Source organism: Acinonyx jubatus, chromosome C2 (assembly GCF_027475565.1).
Source record: "Acinonyx jubatus isolate Ajub_Pintada_27869175 chromosome C2, VMU_Ajub_asm_v1.0, whole genome shotgun sequence".
NCBI lineage: Eukaryota > Metazoa > Chordata > Mammalia > Carnivora > Felidae > Acinonyx > Acinonyx jubatus.
Genome location: NC_069384.1, coordinates 91,876,018 through 91,898,555, shown reverse-complemented (window position 1 = coordinate 91,898,555; position 22,538 = coordinate 91,876,018). Strand labels below are relative to the sequence as shown.

The 22,538-nt window shown below is 35.1% G+C and overlaps 1 protein-coding gene across 2 annotated transcripts in view; it reads right to left on the bottom strand.

The window, feature by feature from the left end:
* Positions 1 to 22,538, bottom strand: part of SPATA16 (spermatogenesis associated 16) — a 241,648-nt gene that overhangs the window by 100,410 nt on the left and 118,700 nt on the right. For both annotated transcript variants that reach the window (XM_015088572.3, XM_015088571.3), the window contains exon 4: positions 21,159 to 21,248. In XM_015088572.3, coding sequence (XP_014944058.1) covers positions 21,159 to 21,248 — 90 coding nt within the window. The remainder of the gene's footprint in view (positions 1 to 21,158; positions 21,249 to 22,538) is intronic.

Below are 22,538 nucleotides of genomic sequence, written 5' to 3'. Positions count from 1 at the left end.
AGTTTGAAAATTAAAATGGTATGTATATTAAAGCAAACAACTATTTATTTATTTATTGAGCACTTACTATGTACCAGTTACAAGTAATATTTACATTATTGAGCTTTTGGGACAGAATACATGGAAGATGTTAGAGGCCAGATGCTAGATTCTAGCACTGCAATTGTTGAGTTTGCAAGGTAATAACCCTTTCACTCTTAGGAGAAGCTTTTGTATTCTTGAACTGGTTCATCGTATTGATTTTAGGAAACTTCTACATTTCTTTTGGGACACAGTGCAATATCCATCTGTTTATTTAGATGTTTGCTTGAAGGGAGTTTAATGTAGACAGAGACAATGCTCTCCACCCCCTCTGCCCATGAACCACAGTTTGCATGGTGTTTGTCTTATTTTTTTTTAATTGTGTTTTTAATTTTGCAAATGTGCCCAGAGGCGTTAAGTAATGGTAGCATATTTATAAATTAAAATATAAATAAATAATTTTGGAAAGCAATAACAGCTGGCAAATATTTTTTTCAAGAGAGTTGTTTGTAAGGAAAGAAACAGTTCTGTGAGCATGATGAAACAAACCATACCAGGTCAAAGAAGAGTAGATTGTGCAGCAAGAGCTTCTTAACAAAACTCTAAAGTTTTTGAAAATCTTAAGACAATGAGTGTCTCCTTTGAAGGATGGTGTGGGGGCTCCAGGTTGTGTCTAGTGTTGGTGGTAGAGTGAGATCTAGGGGGCTAGATACATTATAAGGATAAACATTCATGGTGAGTGTAGGGAAAACCCTGTTCTTATTATACTCATATACTCTGCCTGATTCTGGGTATAAAAGAGTTAATAGTAACTCTGTTAATGCACTTCTGAGTTGCTACTACTGCCCTGGGTCTAATCAAAGGTGAGGCACAGGAAGTCCCAAGGCTTTGCCCTAATGGGATCCATTCCAGATTTTCCTGAATCAGGAAAGTGCTGGGGCTTGCATCCCTCAAGAGACAATGCAGTCATTTATGTCTCAGGAAGAGTCAGGGTTTTAAAAATCTACAGCCATAGCCATGATTTTACAGAATTTATTTGAGGAAAGCAAAATCTTTCACAGAAATCAGTTGGTATAGACTCATGACTCAAAGATAGTCTTTTGAGCAATTGACATTTATAACACAACAAACCTAGGAAAAGAATCTTATGAGATCCCTAAGAGTCTGCAGACTACACCAGCAGAGAGGGGATTCCCTTTGCCCTTGGGGTTGGGGCTTGTTTCCAGTTCCTTGGTGAGGAACCCCAAGACTGAAGACTGATATAAAACCCAGTAACAATGGGGCACCTGGGTGGCTCATGGGTTTGAGCCCTTTGTTGGGCTCTGTGCTGACACACAGAGCCAAGAGCTGACAGCTTGGAGCCTGGAGCCTGCTTCGGATTCTTTGTCTCCCTCTCTCTCTCTGCCCCCCCGCTTCAGAAATAAACAAACATTAAAAAAAATTAAAAAGAAAACAAACAAAAACCCCCCAGTAACAGCAAGGTCATATCAGACATGCCTTTAATCGAGTAGGATTCAAGAATATTGATGTAAAAACAATAGCAAAGATGAAATTTTAATACCCCATGCCAGCTTGCCATTTTATTCAATAAACTTAAGCCCATAGGCAATGAATGGAGTCAGTCAAATCAGCAATACTCATTGCTAGTTTTAAATGTATTTTTTAAATGTGAGAAAGATGTTCAGGATTTCCCTGATCAATAGAAAAGAAACCAAACATCTGCCAGGAAAGTGGGTCGTCCGCGCCTTATAGGAAGAACTTTGATAATTAACTCCGGGCCAAGGATGAGTTAGATGAACTGGTAAAGTCATCTATGGAAGAGAGAACAATGACAGCCAACAGGAAAGGCCACCACAAGAAAATCTTCATTAATTTGCCAAAATATTCCAAGCAGAGAAATTCTTGAGTGAGAGTTTCTGAATGTAATATCCCTATGGAATTATATGCTGAACATTACAATAAACATTAAATGTATTTTGTGAGCATATTTGTACATAGGTTGTATATACAAAACCATGTACGTGCCTTACATGCTAACATTAAAAATCAACCTCTTCATATCATGCTATTCCACTCTACCCTTTTCTGGAGTGTATCTGAGTCAGATCCCAGAAATCCCAAGTCAGTTGGGGGAGAGGTAAAATCTTGTATTTTGCAGGTATATGGAGTTGTTTCCACTATTATAATATGATTTGTGTTCACAGGTTGATAAGGCTTGGAAAATTCAAGTCATGTAATATGTAGAGCAAAAATCATGAAGTTCTCATTACAGAGCCTGGATCCAATTATTCCCAATAAATCCTTTTGTTGACTTTTATGAAGTTCTGGAAAAAGGAGCTCCCCTTTAATTCTGTATTTCTTTTAATAGATACCTGACTTAAGGGGATTTTACCTACTTCATCATCAGATTCAAGATTTTGACACCCAGATTACATTAATTTAGGTGAGGAGTCCCCTTTTGAAGAATCTGTTCAGTGAATTTAAATAGAAAAATACTATCTTTCATTTCAGAGCACTCCATCTGTGGTATATTATGTGCTTTCATATGCATTCTAATTTCACTTCCACAAATATTTATACTGTGACTAATGTGATTGAGTCCTGAAGATAGAAAGTGAAGGTGAAAAGGGTGAATTAATCAGTTCCCCATCTTCAAGAAACCCTTGGTATTTTAAGATAAACTTACATTTAAGGACATAATTGTGACATGGAATATGCACTAGTAGGTATAAAGACAAGGCATAGAAATAATATGGAAAAAAAGTAATTAATCTTATTTGGGAGAAAACAGAGTTAGGGAAACCTTCCCAGAGGAGGTGGGCCCCCAACGGGCTTCAGAGATAATCAGGGGGAAAAGCTATTCTGAGCAGAAGATATGCAAATGTGTATAAGCGTGAAATAGCATGCTGTGCTTGGGTAATATTTCAGTATTGAAATGTGTGTGTGTGTGTGTGCGTGTGTGTGTGTGTGTGTGTGTGTGTAAAGGAGGCCAGAGTGACAGAGAGACAAACAGGGTCTTAATTACAAGAGACCTTTTAATTTTTTTTGCCAGGATTTATTTTGTAGATTATGGAGAGTCATTTAAAGTAATTAGTCTGGAGAGAGATGTGTTCAAATTTGCTCTGTAAATAGAGCATACTACACATATTGCTTTTTTTTTCTTCACATATTGCTTTTTAACCTGCTTTTTAAAATAACCAATATGGTGAGGATAGCTTCCACATTAGTAAATTTGCATCTGTAACAGTAATTAAAATGGTTGCATTGTATTCTGTGGGCAATTCCACTATTTAATTAATCAATCCATTATGTTAGATAATTAAGATACTGGAGAGTTAAGTTTTTGAGAGCAACAGAGTTCAGTTTAGAACATATGTTTTGGTTGAGATGTTTATAATACAGTAAAGTGGGAATATCCAGAAGGTGCTTGAATATATAAATGTGGAGGTTGGCAACAAGATCTGAGAATGTAGGCATAAATTTTGGAATCATTAGTAGATTGATTAGTTAAAACCAGCAGAGGGGATTTAAGAGTGGATTGACCCTTTGGAAACAGTTTTTAAATAGTGGGTTGATGAATAAGAGATTGGGAAGAAAAAGTTAAGAGGTAGGAAAAAATCCAGAGAGTATGATGTCAGGGAATCCAGGGGAAAGAAGACAGTTGATTCTCATAACAACTTTTAGAGAGATGAGACTGGGTCCTATCATAATTCTCATTCCACAGAGGCCAAAGGTCCTGCTAAGGCCAATGCGATTGTAAATGATAGAACTGAACTGCGGATCCTGATGGTCTAGCCCCAATTCTAATAGTGTCAGTACCAGATTTTATGACTCAGGTAATTAAAGAAGAGTATAAAAGAATATCAAAGTAAGCTCCAGAAGCTAAAATTAAGATGGAATCTGTAGGAGATATAATATGTAGAAAAAGAACATGTTCTTAAATTATAGCAGGCAAAGGATATCCCAAAATAGGCTGGGAGTGAAATATGATAAAAATGTCTTTAAAATGTTAAGTCTCAAATTTAAGAATATGGTGGATGAGATGATCAGAGAAACACTACCTAGTAAAGTTGATACTTTCAAACAAGATGGACTGAAAACAAACATAAAAAAGCAAGTTTCTCAAAAGTTTTTGTTTTGAGATAATTTGAAATTTACAGCAAAATTGCAAAAATAATGTATCATTCTACCTAGATTCCCCCTAGCTTCCTCTAATCTCGACAACTGACAAAGCCAAAGAATAGTGAATAAACTAGGAAATGATTATTGGTACATTGCTACTAACTAAACTATAGATTTTTCTAAGTTTTACCAGTTTTTTCCTTAATGCCACTTTTCTGTTCCAGGATTCAATCAAGGATCCCACAATACATTTAGTTGTGTATCATTAGTGTCTTCCAATCTTTGACATTTCCTCATTCTTTGTTTGTCTTTCATGGCCTTGATGTTTTTAATGAGAACTAATTGGTTATTATGTAGAATGTTTCCCAAATTAAGTTTTTATGATGTTTTTTCATGATTAGATTGAAATTATGCATTTTAGGCAAGAATACTATAGAAGTGATGTGGTGTCCTCATTGCATACTAACAGGGGGTACATAATGTAGGTGTTTTATTACTGGTGATATTAACCTTAATCACTTGATTACAGTGGTATTTGCTCATTTATTTCCACCATAAAGTGACTAGGCTTCCCTTTTCAACTGATAAATATTTGAAGGAGATAATTTTTTTCTTATTGAATTATAATGGACATACAATTTTATATTAGTTTTAGGTGTACAACATAGTGATTTGATACTTTTATACATTATAAAAGAATCACCATGATAGGTCTAGTTACCATCTATCACCATACAAAGTTATTACGATATTATTGGCTGTGTTCCCTATGCTGTATATCACATTCCCATGACTTATTTATTTTATAACTGGAAGTTGTACCTCTAAATTTGCTCTACTTATTTTCCTCATTCCTCCATTCCCTGCCTCTCTGCCCACACCAGTTTTTTCTCTATATCTATGGTTTGTTCATTTGTTTTGTTTTTTAGATTCCACATATAAATGAAATTATATGGTATTTGTCTTTCTCTTTGGACTTACTTTACTTAGCAGAATACCCTCTTGGTCCATCCATGTTATCTCAAATGGCTTGATTTCACTCTTTTAAATGGCTGAGTAATATTTCATTATATGTAATATATATTATATACATACACCCCCATCCATATTTTCTTTATCCATCATCTGTTGATGGACACTTAGGTTGCTTCCCTATATTGGCTATTGTAAATAATGCCATGAACATAGGGGTGGGTACATGTATCATTTCAAATTAGTGTTTTGTTGTCTTCAGATAAATACCAGAAGTGGAATGGCTAGATTGTATGGTATTGCTATTTTTAATGTTTTGAGGAACTCTATACCATTTTCCATAGTGGTTGCACCAATTTACTTTACCACCAACAGTGCACCACCAAAAGAGGGTTCTCTTTTATCCACATCCTTAAGAACACGTATTATTTCTTGTCTCTTTGATAATAGCCATTCTGACAGGTATGAGGTGGTATCTCATTATGGTTTTGATTTGCAGTTCCCTGATGATTAATGATGTTGAACACCTATTTATGTACCTGTTGGCCATCTGTATGTCTTCTTTGGAAAGGTGTCTATTCAGATCCTCTGCCCATTTTGATTTTTTTAATTTATTTAAAAAAATTCTTAATGTTTATTTATTTTGAGAGCAAGCATGCATGAGTGGGGGAGGGGCAGAGAGAGAGAGAGAGAGAGAGAGAGAGAGAGAGAGAGAGAAAATCCTGAGCAGGCTCCACAATAAGTGCAGAGCCTAACGCAGAGCTTGATCCCATGACCCCAAAATCATGACCTGAGCTGAAATCAAGGGTTGGACATTCAACTGCGTGAGCCAACCAGGTCCCCGCTCTGCCCATTTTTAAATTTGGGTTCCTGTTGTTGTTGCTGCTGTTATTGAGTTAATGAATTTTTAAAATATATTCTGAAAGTAACCCCTTATTGGCTCCATCATTTGCAAGTATCTTCTCCCATTTAGTAAACTGGCTTTTTGTTTCGTTGATGGTTTCCTTTAGTATGCAAAAACCTTTCAGTTTGATGTAGTCCTATTGCTTATTTTTGCTTTTGTTGCCCTTGCCTGAGAAGACATATCCAAAAAAAATTGCTATAACCAATGTCAAAGACTTACTGTCTATATTTTCTTCTAGGAGTTTTATGGATTTAGATATTAAAGTCTTGAATCCATTTTGGGTTTGTTTTTGTAAGAATGTGGTCCAGTTTCCCAACACCATTTTTCAAAGAGATTGTGTTTTTCCAATTGTTTGTTCTTCCTTCCTTTGTTACTGATTAATTGAATCTATAATCATGGGTTTATTTCAGGGCTTTCTATTCTGTTCTATTGATTCATTTGTCTGTTTTTTTTTCCAGAATCATAGTGTTTTAATGACTTATCTGTGTAGCATATCTTGAAATCTGGGAGCATGACTTTTTGTTTTGTTATTCTTTCTCAAGATTGGTTTGGCTACTTGAGGTCTTTTGTGGTTCCATACATATTTTAAGATTATTTATTCTAGTTTTGTGAAAAATGCCATAGGCATTTTGATAAGGATTGCACTGAATCGGTAGGTTGCTTTGGGTAATATGGGCATTTTTAACAATATTAATTCTTCCAATCCATGAGCATGGTATATTTTTCCATTTATTTGTGTTGTCTTCAATTTCTTTCATCAATGTTTTATAGTTTTCAGAGTATAAGTCTTCCACTTTCTTGGTTAAATTTACTTCTAGGTATTTTATTCTTTTTGATGCAACTATAAATAGGATTGTTTTCTTAAATTCCATTTCTGATAGTTTATTATTAGCATATAGACATGCAACAGATTTCTGTATATTAATTTCTATCTTGCAATTTTACTGAAGTCATTTATTAGTTCTAACAGATTTTGTTTTTGAGTCTTTAGGGTTTTCTATATATAGTATCAGGTCATCTGCAAATAATGACAGTTTTACTTCTTCCTTTCTGACTTGGATGTCTTTTATTATTTTTTTCTCATGTGATTGCTGGGACTAGGACTTCTAATACCATGTGGAATAAATGTGGTGAGAGGGGGCATCCTTGTCTTGCTTCTGATCTTAGAGGAATAGCTTTTAGCATTTCACCATTGAGTAGGCTTGTCACACTCCGCCTTTATAATGTTGTGGTATGTTCTCTTAAAACCCAGTTTGTTGAGTTTTTATCATACATGGATATTTAATTCTGTCAAACATTTTTCTACACCTATTGATATGGTTATATGATTTTATCTTTTGTTTTGTTAATGTGGTATATCATGTTGATTGATATGCAAATGTTTTAAAAAAATGTTTATTTATTTTTGAGAGAGAGAGAGAGAGAGAGAGACAGAGTGTGAGCTGGGGGAGGGACAGAGAGAGAGGGAGACACAGAATTTGTAGCAGGCTCCAGGCTCTGAGCTGTCAGCACATAGCCCGATGATGTGAGGCTCTAACTCACAGACCACGTGATCGTGACCTGAGCTGAAGTGGGACACTCAACTGACTGAGCCACCCAAGCACCTCTGATTTGCAAATGTTAAACCATGCTTGCATCCTTGGAATGAATTTCACTTGGTCAGGTTTATAACCCTTTTAATATATTGTTGAATTTGGTTTGCTAATATTTTGTTGAAGATTTTTGATCTATGCTCATCAGGGATATTGGCCTGTTATTTATTATTATTATTATTATTATTATTGTTATTATTATTATTTTGTCCCTTTGTCTTATTTTGGTATCAAGGTAATTCTGGCCTCATAAAATGAATTTGAAAGTATTCCTTCCTCTCCAATTTTTAAAAATAATTTGAAAAAGACAGGCATTAACTCCTCTTCAAATTCTTGGTAGAATTCACATGTGAAGTCCTCTGGACCTGTACTTTTGTTTGCTGGAATTTTTTTGATTACTGATTCTATTTCATTACTAGTAATTGGTCAATTCAAAATTTCCATTTCTTCATAATTCAGTCTTAGAAAATTGTATGTTTCTAGAAATTTATCCATTTCTTCTAGGTTGTCTAATCAAGTCTGTCAATTCTGTTTACCTTTTCAAAGAACCAACTCTTAGTTTTATTGATCTTTATCAATTGCTTTTTTTTTAAACACTCTTCATTTATTTCTACTCTGATCTTTATTTCCTTCCTTCTAACTTTGGGCTTTGTTTTGTTATTCTTTTTCTAGTTCCTTTAAATGTAAATGTAGATTGTTCATTTGAGATTTTCTTGTTTGTTTCTCTATAGGTAGTCCTGTATCACCATGAATGACCTTCTTAGAATTGCTTTTTCCATGTCCCAAATATTTTGGAATATTGTTTCCATTTTCATTTGTCTAAAGATATTTTTTGTATTTCTTCTTTTATTTCTTCATTGACTCATTGGTTGTTTAGTAGCACTTTGTTTAACCTCTATGTGTTTGTGTTTTCTTCAGTGTTTTTTTTTTTTTTTGTAATTGATTTCTAGTTTCATACTGTTGTGGTTGGAAAAGATGCTTGATGTGACGTCAATCTTCTTAAATTTATTGAGACTTCTTTTGTGGACTAACATGTGAACTATCATGGGGAATGGTCCATGTGTACTTGAAAAGAATGTATATTCTTCTGTTTTGGGTTGTTTTAGTATGCCTTGTTTTTTACTGAAAGGTGGACATCATGTGGTAGGTAAAAGGAAGTGCAGTAAATAGACCTTCAGGAATGTAGTGGTAAGTGTGAGGAGGGGGAAGTATTCTAAAGTCCATAGTTAGGTCTCAGTCTATGATTTATGTCAGGTGAGCCTGTGCCAGGAACTATAAGCTTCATCAGTGATTTTCAGTTTCTTCTCTTCCCTTGCCTTAGGTATGATGGAATAGCTAGAGGAGACTGGTAAATTCCCTCCCCCAATGTAGAAGGCTAGAATAAGATGGAGTTGTGTATTTACCTTCCTCTAGGTATGTTAGGCTCTGGTAAAATAGTTTCTCTTGAAGGCAGGGCAAGAAGAATCGAATGCCTTGGCATATTTCAAAATGGTTTCTTTTCCTCTACTCTTGCTGGAAGTATGAAGGAATTGTTCTCTCATATTCACTGTGAGAACCTGGTAGAGTTCCTGGAGGGAAAACTCCCCCAAAGTGTAGGGGCCTCCCAGTGACCAGATTCCTGTGGAATTTTTTAGTTCTCAGAGTTGAGCCCTCAGCTATTTGTCAATTATAATTCAGATTTTCCTACCTTAGTTCTGGTTCCCACAGATGTTTCCACTTAGAAGTTTCTCCTTAAGTAAGTTGTGATTTTTGTATTTGTCTGTCTCTCCAACTTTGGGACAGCTGGCTTGCCCTGCGACCTCACTACTCTTACAGATCTAAGAAGAACTATTGATTTTTTGGTTAGTTCAGCTATTTACTTGTTGTTAAGATGGAGTAGTTGACTTCTAAGTTCCTTACATGCTGGATTGTAACCTGAAAGTCCATTAGCGGATCTTGCTTGCCATGATTATCACTGTGGTGTTTGCTAACATTCATTTTTTCCAATTTATTCTACATATATTAATTGGAATTCTTCTGTAATAAAGAGTTTTTCTTTATCCCCCATATACTTATTCAATTATGTCTTTTATTTGCATAAGCTCAGATTTCGACATTCATTTAATATAATGGGTTATAATTTGATACTAGCAATATTTGCTTTGTTATTCCAATTGTTTTAGCTTTGGCCATTGGGGGTGCCATCTGCTTGGCTTTTGTGTCAAATAGGCATTTAAAAAATATGTAGATAGTGTTATATAAGTAAAGAAGGTTTAATAAGCAAACAAAAAGCTGTTTTTTTTTCCTGAGGATATAAGTTAATATTTATTGGCCTAGTAACTTTCTTTTAACAGGACATGTGTATGGGGAAAAGTAGACAAGTCTTGAAGTTTTAGCAGGGCAAAGACTGAATAGGCAACCTGATTAAACTTTTTCTTAAAAATAACACTTTCAGTGAAAGAATTAGGAGAAACTCTTACAGAGCAAAATAGTGGAACAGCATGTCAGTCTTGGCCTTGGATCCTAGCAGAGGGCAAAAAAGAAAGTAAGAAAGTCTTCCTTGGGAGTTCCTAACTAGAACCTACATTATCCTGGTTTGGAATTCAAATTCAGACTTTCTATAGTTTATGTGGAAGAGCAAATGGCTTAAAATAGACAAGATATTTCTGAAAAAGAATCAGTTGGGAACGTTTCCTTTGCTAGATATGAAGACATATTATAAACTATTCTATGTAGGATAATGTGGTTTTGGCAATGCAACAGACAAATAGATGTATGAAAAGAATGGAGACCAGAAATGGACATATTCATATATAGAAAACTGATATAAACAGAGCTAACATTGAAGTTCAGTAGCAAAGGGATTTAATAAGATGATACCAACATAACTATCCATTGAGGGAAAAACAGAATAATAGACTCCTACTTCACATCATATATAAAAAAAAATTATCATTGGGTCAAAACATTAAAGGCATAAGAAAAACTTTAAAACTCTTGAAGACAATATAGAAGTCTATCTTGATGAGCTTGGGATAGGAGAGAATTTTTTAAAAACTCAAGCAGTGCAAATCATAAAGGATATGACTACACTTAGCTACATTAAAAATAGAGATTTATTTTTTATCAAAAGATACCAAAAAGTATGATTATATAAACCATAAATTGGAAGGAATTTCTTGGAACATACATTACTAAAATTTATTAGTACCCAGAATATATAAAGAACCCCCTGATTCAAGGATAAAAAGACAATTCAATAAGAAATGAACAATAGATACACAAATGGGCATTTCACAGAAGAGGAAACATGATTATCCAATAAATATATTAAATATGCACAAGCTCCCTAGTGATAAAAAAAATGAAAATATGAAATATACCACAATGAGGCAATACTATTTCAAACTCACCCAAGTGGTAAATATGAAGTCTGACAATAACAAGTGCATCCTTTGTGTAGGAGTCAGGGTCTTGGTGATAAAATTAAGGTCGAATTCCAGATTTACTACTTATCAATGATATGATCTTTGGCAAGTCATTCAAACTCTGGCTTAAGTTTTCTCACCTAAAAAATGTAGAATATAATTTCTTTGCAGAATTGTGAGGAGCAAAGATAATGTACTACAAGCATCTGACATAAAATTTGGCAAAGAGCAAGGGATCATAGATGATTGCTGCCAAAATTGAGATAAACTGGGGTGGTAGTTCAGGAATATAATATTTATACCAAAGTTACACTTGAAGGAATTAATTCAGTGAATGTTTTAGGGTTTTAAACATCATTCTTCAAAGCTTAGAGCAACAGCAGCAACAGCAACAAAACAAAGATAATGGCAGCAGCAGCAATAATTAATTGAGGGCTTACTATATGCCAGGCACTGAGTTTAGTGTTTTATACTCATTATTTCATGCAGTCCTTGTGCTTACTTTGTAAAGTAGTATTATTATCTCCATTTTATGGTTGAGGAAATTGAAACTGAAAGAGGTTACTTAATTAACTTGCCCAATGTCACACACAGCTAGTCATTGCAGTCCTGGAAGTGGAACACAGGCTTGACTCTAATTCTCTAATGTAGACAATTCCCCATTCAGAAGATAGATACAGAAACAGAATTTTTGACTTATAAGCAATTTTCACAATTAGTGGCATCAAGATCAATTTATGTGCATAGTAGTGTGATGAACCAATGCCAGTATTAAAAAAAAAAAGGGGGTGGAGCAGTGCAGAATTTGAGAGTTTCTGGCTATGTGCTGTTAGGATTTCCACCTTACTCTTTTGTCAGGGTATTGCTATTTTTGACAGAAATGAGGAAAGGAAAAAAAGGGAGAACTGGAGTCAAAACCAGGTGACCTGAACAGTTCTCTTTATGTAATTTGAACTTCCACCTGCCCACTCTGGGGGAACTCTCCACTCTAACTCACTTCAAGAATAATGGGAATATCTCTCAGAATGAAAGAGGATGCTAAAATTCATGACATATTCACATGCAAAACTTTTTAAAAAGTTCATCTTGCCCCTTTCAACTCCTTAAACCAACCAAAATCATGCCTTTCAACTCCTATGTTAACACTGGGATTTCCAAAAACACAGAGGTGTTGATTCAGAGTGAGACAAGATCTAATACTATTGTGTGCAAACTTGTCTCTTGTAGCGCAATATCTCAGCTAAATGATTGCTCAACATGTTCTGGATTCAATTTTGAGAAACTCATTGTCTCTTTAGGTAGCTTCATCTATCTTCAAAAAGCTCCAATTGTTAACAACAACAAAAGCAATGATAATAGCATATTTTTTTTATTGAGAATTTATGATGTGCCAAGTATTGTGTAACATGTACTACATAAATTGTCTCGTTCATCCTCATAACCTCTGTGACTTAAATGCTATTATTATCTCCAATTTACAGATTACATGAGGGTTTTGATCCATTTATCATAATCTTAGCATCTGCAGACTAAACTCTAATTCACTTGGCGACACTTAGACATTATAAAATAGCACAGAATACTCAGGAGTTAAACTTCAGTTCCTTTGCATTAAACTTTTTTATGTTTGTTTTTCTACATTCCACTCTTGTAGAAAATGTGGAATCATGTGAACATCCGCTTGAAGGGAAAGGAAAAGAAGAGGACATCTTTATTTCTTCACACTTAAAACATGACATCCTAGGGTCTTTCTGCACTCTCTCTTATGTAGTCTTCATTACCCTACCACTTTTTTTTTTTTTTAAGATGCAAGGTTGGATTTATAGGACAGAAAAAAGTCTTTCTCTATATTCTTCCACAAGTTTTCCAGGCTATTATTTGCAGAGTGCACACAGTCTAAGAATGGTAGCTTTCTAAATTATTTTAGAAATGTCTATAGGTAATGCAAATGCATAGCATATCATTCAAAACAGAAGAGGAACAAAAGTAATTATCATGACATACATCAGCAAGATGGGAGAATTCACAGAGTCAATGTTTTTTTTTTACAAAAAAAAATTTTTTTAATGTTTATCTTTATTTTTTGAGACAGAGACAGAGCATGAACAGGAGAAAGGCAAAGAGAGAGGGAGACACAGAATCCGAAGCAGGCTCCAGGCTCTGAGCTGTCAGCACAGAGCCCAACACAGGGTTCGAACTCACAAGCTGTGAGATCATGACCTGAGCTGAAGTCGGATGCTCAACCAACTGAGCCACCCAGGCGCCCCAGTGTTCGTTTTATTCTAATGAATTTTTGGATGTCCTTTTCAATAGCCCATGTTAAATTTTTTTCCCATGTGTATGTAAAATAATTTATTCTTGCAATAATTTACTTATAATTTGGGTCATATCCAAAAGGTTCAACTTTTCTTAAGGCAACAATTACTTTTTTTTTAATTTATATATTTTTTTAATTTACATCCAAGTTAGTTGGCATGTAGTGCAACAATGATTTCAGGAGCAGATTCCTTAATGTCCCTTACCCATTTAGACCATCCCCCCCTCCCACAACCCCTCCAGTAACCCTCTGTTCTCTATATTTAAGAGTCTCTTATGTTTTGTCCCCCTCCCTGTTTTTATATTATTTTTGCTTCCCTTCCCATACGTTCATTTGTTTTGTATCTTAAAGTCCTCATATGAGTGAAGTCATATGATATTTGTCTTTCTCTGACTGTCTAATTTCCCTTAGCATAATACCCTCTAGTTCCATCCATGTAGTTGCAAATGGCAAGATTTTGTTCTTTTTGATTGCCGAGTAATAATCCATTGTGTGTGTGTGTGTGTGTGTGTGTGTGTGTGTATAATACCACATCTTCTTTATGCATTCATCCATTGATGGACATTGGGCTCTTTCCATACTTTGGCTATTGTTGATAGTGCTGCTATAAACATTGGGGTCCATATGTCCCTTCGAAACAGCACACCTGTATCCCTTGGATAAATACCTAGTAGGGCAATTACTGAGTCATAGGGCAATTCTATTTTTAATTCCTTAAGGAACTTCCACACTATTTTCCAGACTGGCTGCACCAGTCTGCATTCCCACCAACAGTGCAAAAGAGATCCTCTTTCTCCGCATCCTCGCCAACATCTGTTGTTGCCTGAGTTGTTCATGTTAGCCATTCTGACAGGTGTGAGGTGGTATCTCATTGTGGTTCTAATTTGTATTTCCCTGATGATGAGGGATGTTTTTCATGTGTCAGTGGCCATCTGATGTCTTCTTTGGAGAAGTGTCTATTCATGTCTTTTGCCCATTTCTTCACTGGATTATTTGTTTTTTGGGTGTTGAGTTTGGTAAGTTCTTTATACATTTTGGATACTAAGCCTTTATCTTATATGTCATTTGCAAATATCTTCTCCCATTCTGTCAGTTGCCTTTTGGTTTTGCTGATTGTCTCCTTTGATGTGCAGAAGGTTTTTGTTTTGATGAGGTCCCAATAGTTGATGTTTGCTTTTGTTTCCCTTGCCTCCGGAGACGTGTTGAGTGAGAAGTTGCTGTGGCTGAGGTCAAAGATGTTTTTGCCTGCTTTCTCCTCGAGGATTTTGATGGCTTCCTGTCTTACATTTAGGTCTTTCATCCATTTTGAGTTTATTTTTGTGTAAAGTGTAAGAAAGCAGTCCAGGTTCATTCTTCTGCATGTCGCTGTCCAGTTTTCCCAGCGCCACTTGCTGAAAAGCCTGTCTTTATTCCACTGAATATTCTTTCCTGCTTTGTCAAATATTAGTTGGCCATACGTTTGTGGGTCCATTTCTGGGTTCTCTATTCTGTTCCATTGATCTGAGTGTCTGTTTTTGTGCCAATACCATACTGTCTTGATGATTACAGCTTTGTAGTATAGCTTGAAGTCTGGGATTGTGATGCCTCCAGCTTTGGTTTTCTTTTTCAAGATTGCTTTGGCTATTCAGGATCTTTTCTGGTTCCATACAAATTTTAGGATTGTTTGTTCTAGCTCTGTGAAGAATGCTGGTGTTATTTTAATAGGTATTGCTTGAATATGTAGATTGCCTTGGATAGTATTGATATTTTAACAATATTCGTTCTTCCTATCCAGGAGCATGGAATATTTTTCCAGTTTTTTTGTGTCTTCTCCAATTTCTTTCATAAGCTTTCTATAGTTTTCAGAAGGACAATTATTTTTAAGCCACTGCATATCATTGAACCTTAAGATTAGTACATTTGTTGTAAGTTTAGACATTTATGAGTCTGTAATTTTAAATCCCTAAGACTTAAAAGGTGGTTATAAACTTGAAGTTTTAGTATATTTCAACCTTCTTTTTTCCTTAAAATCACAAACACTACAAATTGCGTGAGTTATAATCAGATATTTAACCTAAGCTATGTGAAATGACTAAATTTGTCTTTATTAGTGTCTGTTTTGGAAATCATACATGAAGAAGCAACATCTTACCATGCTTAGGGGTCACAGTTTTCTCATACCTAGGAAAAGGGAAAATCACCTAATGGTAGAATGATCACGTCAATCTTCGAACATACAAGTATATGTCACATAGGACTGAATAATGCTAGCCTACACTAAAGCTGTTCTGGCAAAGGCAAACTGTCTCCAATAAAGAAAGAGAAAGCTCTTCAGGCATATGGCCAGTTTAAGGATAAAAATTAGCCTACACACTTCATTTATACTATTTGAAGGCATAAATGAGAACTTATTTTAACCAAAAAAATCTGTGATGTATTTTTAGCATCTTGCATGATGTTTGAATGGATTTTACACTTCCAACTGAATAAGAACTAAGATGAAATAAACTCCCAACACTACTATCATCTCTTCAGAATCACTTGTCTTGAATCTACCTGTCAGTATATTCTCCTCCTTTTCAAGATACATAATAATCTCATTTAAAATGACAGAGTTCTATGACACTAAAACAGCTGACACAGTATCTTCCTGCTTGCTATTGTAGTACTACTCCAGAGTGATTGCTTATCAACAGCAATACCACTATTTTATGTTACTAGATTTCTGAACAAACACTTAAATATACTTTTGGATTACTCTTTTCTTTGGAAGTTTGTGATTTATATATGCATCATTTCCAATTTCCAGTAAGATTAGCTTTCATAACAAAATAACAATAAAACCAAACTCCCAAATCATTTGCTGGGTCTCCAGAAACTCACCTACTCCCACTTCTACTAACTCTACTATCTGGCTTATCATGGTAGCCATGAATTAATTTATCTTAAAGTACTGTGTTTTGATTTGGATTAACAGGAACATATTGCTTGTGTATTACTTTAAGAAGGGCAAAGGTACATATTTTATTATCTAATCGATTTCTCACAGTATTATATATAATGTATTATTAAATAATAATATTATAAATAAAAGGTAGAACAGACAAGATTTGTTGCAACAAATCAGTGAGTTACATTTTTATGGAACTACTTCAGTTTTTTTAAGATGACACAGTATTTGAAAAACTTGAAATAATTGGCATTTAAAATTTAAGAAATTTCTTCTTGCCAAGTTCTGAAAAATATTATTTCTTGAAGACTTAAAAATCTGCAACACTGAACCTACATTTGATTATAGCAACATTAGCTGGACTTGAATATGGCCACTCCCTCCAGAAGGGCTGTGGTAGGTGACCAGATGGCCAGTGTGCTCATAGCAGTCCTATTTTATGCCTGTTTTCCTGGTATTTCTTAATAGTGCCCATTTTCACTAACAAGTTTAAAAGATAAGTTATATGGTCATTGTAGATTGTGGTCTCTAGTTGTCTGTAATACAACAACCCTTTTATCTTATTATTGGCCTCCTTCACACACCATAAGCCTGCCATTTGTGAGCATTTAAATGTATTATTACTGCTCTAGTATCCCTCATCTAGTTCATATATGTATAAATACACAACTAATTCCTCCTTAATGATGGATAGAAGCTTTGGTTGTACTTTCCCCTTTGGTATTACCTTCTGTTTGCTTCCTCCTACACAGCATGGTCTTAACTAAATATTCTGTGTAGTATCTTTTTTTTTTTTTTTGCCTTATAGATCTTAACTATAGAAGGCATGATACTGTTACCATAACTTAACTATTATGTGCACACTCTCATATTTATCTTTATACCAGGGTTGTACTAAAAATTTCATGTAACATCTCTTTACTGCTGCAGCTAAATGGTTCTTAATCATAAACTCAAAACTGGCTAATTTAATTTGTAAACCCTGAACCAATGCTTGGTATATGCCAAACTCTGTGAAAGTCATTGAGCAAATAGAAATAAAAGACATGCCATTCATATTATCAAAAGTCATTAGTTCCCAGGGCGCCTGGGTGGCTCAGTTGGTTTAGCATCTGACTTGGGCTCAGGTCATGATCTCACAGCTTGTGAGTTCGAGCTCCACGTCGGGCTCTGTGCTGACAGCTCAGAGCCTGGAGCCTGCTTTGGATTCTGTGTCTCCTCTCTCTGCCCCTAACCCACTCGCATTCTGTCTCTGTCTCTCTCAAAAATGAATAAACATAAAAAAAAATTTTTTTAAAGCCATTAGTTCTCTTCACAAAATAGTCTTTTGTTTCACATCTCAGCATATTTTTCTTGTCTTACCATCTTTCTTATGAAGGTAGTGCCAAATGATGTGTGTGTGTGTGTGTGTGTGTGTGTGTGTGTGTGTGTTGGGGGAGAAAAGACAGATTTGAGCAAGGACATTCTACTTCAACACATATACTTTCATTGCATTGAAACAGAGGTATTAAAGAGCTAGGGTACTTGTTACTTCAGGTAAAGCCTCACAGGTTGGCTGTTTCTTGAGGAGTTACAGCAATCTCAATTTAGATTTATGGTTTGAAAATGTGCTTTCCTCAGTTAACCAGTGCCAGTTGTCTGCTCAAGGATGACCAGCATCCCTGTAGAACCTAAACCAAAATAAAATATCCCTATTTTTATTCATTTTCTATCATCTATATATTCTTGTTCATTGTTGTAAAGTTGACTAATACCTTCCATTCAATAGGTTATAGCATTTTTTCTAGTCTCTCTGGTTGAGAATCTGGGCTTTTATGAGGCTGCCCTGGAGATCTTTTCTGGCCTATTCACTAGGTATTCCTTTCTCAGAGGAGCTGGTTAGGCTCAGAAAACCTTAGCTGGCCCAATTTCTAGGGACTGGTTATAAATATTCTAACTTGAATCAGAACGAGATAATCCACTGCACTGTGAATTATGGTTTTCAGATTTCCAAAGTCACATAGTAATGGCCTTTTTTTTAAATTTGGTAAGTGTCTTTCAATTTCAGAAACATGACTACTTGGCATTTTAGAGGAAATAACTTTGACGTGTTGGCTTTTCCAGTGAATTTTAATATAATATTCTTGTAAGAGGACTGAACTAAACTATCTCCAAGAATTTAATTGATAAACATGAATGTTCTATATATTGATTTGTACTTATTGTTTTATAGTAAAAACCTAATTACTAAGGGACTATATGATATTCATGTTCATGGTGCATAGCATTCTTTCCCTTGGGGAAAACATAATGAGTAATACTGTATATTGAGAACTATAATTCCAAAGAAAACCAAGATGACAGACACATGTATCTGAAATTAATTGCATCTGCTTCTCTGTAGGAAAGTCTATGCCAGCAAAGTTCCAACAATTATCAGGAATTTCCTCAAGGAATATTGTCAGGTCAGTAATCCCATGATATTAAACAGATATGCTTATTCCACTGCAGGGATATACATATCAAGGACAATGGATATTCAGTTCCAATTTTACATGGCAAATACTGACAAATTCCTAATTTTCAAGTTCTCATTGTTTGTTTATTTTAGGACCCATAAAGATTTTTTGTCATAACTTTAACTCAATCATGCTTGGTACAATTAAGCTATAGTCTATGATATACTGGTAATCTGGCTCTCACCCACACCAAAAAATCCAGGATTTGTAGCATTTGCCAATTTCCACAATGTAAATTCTCCCAGCATTGCTAATTTCTCCTCTACTTTTATAACTGGCTCTCCCCAAATTCCAGAATATTTAACAATTGACTTTCTAGAGTCCGTACCAGCTGGCTCGGAGAACACCATTAGCCGTTTTTTACTAGTTGAAATCTAGTTCTGAAGTTGCATCTAGCCTTCTTCTATTGATCTTTTTTGTTTGTTTGTTTGTTTGTTTTGTTTAAAAAAATTTTTTTAAAACGTTTATTCATTTTTGAGAGATAGAGAGAGACAGAGCATGAATGGGGAAGGGGCAGAGAGAGGGAGACACAGAATCCGAAGCAGGCTCCAGGCTCTGAGCCGTCAGCATAGAGCCCGACGCAGGGCTTGAACTCACAAACTGCGAGGTCATGACCTGAGCCGAAGTGGGACGCTCAACCGACTGAGCCACCCAGGCGCCCCTTCTATTGATCTTTTGATTAGATTCAGAACACACATTAATAAACCACCTCTTAGCAAAATCTATTAAATTTTTTTAATGTTTATTTTACTTATTTTGAGAGGGAGAGAGAGAGAGAAAGAGAGAGAGCAAGCGCATGAACAGGGAGTGGCAGAGATAGAGATAGAGAGAGAGAGACAATCTCAAGCAAGTTCCCTGCCATCAGTGAAGAACCCGATGCGGGGCTAAACTCATGAACCCTGAGATCATGACCTGAGTCAAAATCAAGAGCCAGACACTTAACTGACTGAGCCACACAGGTGTCTCAGAAAAAAAACCAAACAAACAAAAAATCATTTTACAGATAGTGGTATCTGTTTATGCTGAACCTATTGGTTTCATTTGTAGCTAGGGACTTTTTTTTTTTTTTAAAGTATGGGACAGAGGGAAGCTTACCATCACCTCCTAAAATTCCCTCTCATTCACATAGTTAGGAAAAGTATGTGGGTGGAAAGAAAGTCACAGAGGCAAGTCAGTGGAGAAAATAAATTTAGGAAGAAGTCATAAGTGAGCACATTCGATGGAATACATTAGAGAAAAGTATAAGGAAAAATAGAATGTAAAAAAAGATTGATAGATAAAGATCTATTTTCATTTTTTAAAACACACATTAACACACAGGTAAATAGATGTTGTGGCATATTAGTTGTTTGACTGCAAAGTCAGTATAGTTGGGATTAATTCTGCCTTCCATATCCATCACTTAATTCAGTTTTGGTAACTCCTAGGACCTTCTTATACAATACGGAATTCATGTCAACTTTATGGTATTAATTTTTTGGAACCATTTTATTATCCATTTAAATTCCTTAAACTTCACTTTCCAAAAAAGTGTTATTTTTAAAGGTTCTAAAGACAATAACTACCAGCAACCTAGGTTTCTCATCCTATTACTGCAGATATCTCCCTAGGAGTTGTGCTTGGAGTTAAATGTAGAAACCACTCAGATCTTCTTGCTAAATTCTTGGAATACTACAGTCGACAAGTAAGAAATAACAGGTAGCTATACCTTAGGAGATGACGAAAATTCATCAAAGGGAAGAGGAGTCTAATATGATGAGCTTGATCTGAGAAGGAAAAATGCCTTGGTTGTCATAGGTGAGAAGGAATTTCGAGTGTGACACCGAAGCTGTTGCATAATTCTTACAATTTTTTTTTTTGCCATAAGTCTACGTTCTGGGGATGAGAATATCAAAATCGGTTTTGTTAGATTTTTATAAAACATATTGGGGTCTAGGAGGCAAAATGTTGGGACAGCTCTAACAACCCTTGGCATTATAACTGATGCCATGTCCTCTAGAAAGAGCACTCCTGAGGTCTTTTTCATGTGGTTGGATTTCATTTCCAGAACTCAAGAAAGAGAGAGTTACAGAATTGTGTCATTATGACAAGGACCAGGAACCTACTTGAGAGCAGAGGTCAAGTTCATTTCTAGTCTTCCCTGGAAGTTTTCCCATCATCATCAGTGACCTCATGGCTGGAAAGTTTGAATTTTACAAAGAGTTATGAACATAGAATGGCTTTAATTAAAGAAAAAGATAGTCAATAATTGTTGGTTTGACGTTTATAAGACAATAATTCTGGTAAAATCATGCTCCATGAGAGAAATGGAAAGTTCTATTATGCTATTACCAGAAGCTGAGAATAAAATTAATTTAACTTGAAATAAATCTTCACAAAAGTTATAGCAAACATACCGAGCAGCTTCTGAATATCTCTCCAGACATCTAAACACTGTTGCCTGGCGAAGATGATTTCGGAAATAAGCTGGGTTTAAAACAATACTCCTGTAAAAAGATAAAAAGAAATGTAAATGTTATTAGGTTTTAAAGGTCAATTACCAGAAGTGTATAGGAACGAAATAACATGTATTCAATTTTATGTACTATATATTTTAAAAGATACTAATGAATGATGTCCTTTTCCTCCTGTAACTGTCAGTTAAGACAAATAAACAAGTTGAAAACTAATTAAGTTTGCATGATAAAAGTAATTTTATTTATAGCACCTAGTATCTTCTGTAGATATGACAGTGACAAAAAATTTGAATACAACTTATATTACAATAAGACATGTTATTTTATTTTTTAATGTTAATAAATCAGGTAAAAATCAGAGGTTATTTATGGTAATGTGTATTTATAATGGAGGAGTTAGTTATTGAATTTCAGTTAAAAGAAAGGAACTGGAATTTGGGTGACATGTTTATTTGTACTAAAAAAATAATTAGGTTCTGTGTCTTCCTTCAGCTGGACAATGTAGTGGCATAAAAGGAATCATGTACCATTGGTTAAGGACTTGAGTCTTGACCTTGCCACTTTTGGTTAGCCCTTACTCATTTTGGGTTTCCATTTCTTCTTTATTGAAATTACAAGGCTTGGCTTGAGGATAAGATTATCTATCTTTACTTGCTTATTTTTCCATCATCTGAGTTCTGGAATCTCAATCCATGCCCAGAAGAAAAGATGATCATTCCCCAGCTATCTTCTCCCCTAGAGATAAACTGGCAGACATTTCACTTCTTTGATTCACTGAGAGCTAAGCACCGTTTAAGGTATTTGATATAATGAGATGAACTAGACAGATGTAGTCCATGGCCCATCACCAAGTGGGGACAGAGCTATTAATGGAAGTTTGAAATGTAGCTTATAGTAACAGTGTGTTGTGTTACTGATGTGGGATACAGAGTGTTATAGAACCAACACAGTATTATTAAGCAAACTTCTTGTGAGCCTGTTTTTTACAAGTTAAATGTGAATCACTTGGCATTAATTCATTATTGAAGTAAGTGGTTTTTAATCTTTTTTGAGAAGTTCACAGAGCTTTTTGAGAGTCACATGTAAGCTATGTACCTCTACCCAGAAAAATGCACACAACATAAGTGCCCAAATTTAGCGAATTCATGTGATCCCTGAAGCCTAGTCATGTCCAGATTAAAAAAACATGCCAACAAAAATAATTCCTTTCCCAGATCCATTGCTTCTAGACAGAATAAAGTAGAAAAGAATCATCTATTTGGCCCATGTAGAATCATAGAATTATATGATGATAAGATGGCTTGACTGAATAATTTAGCT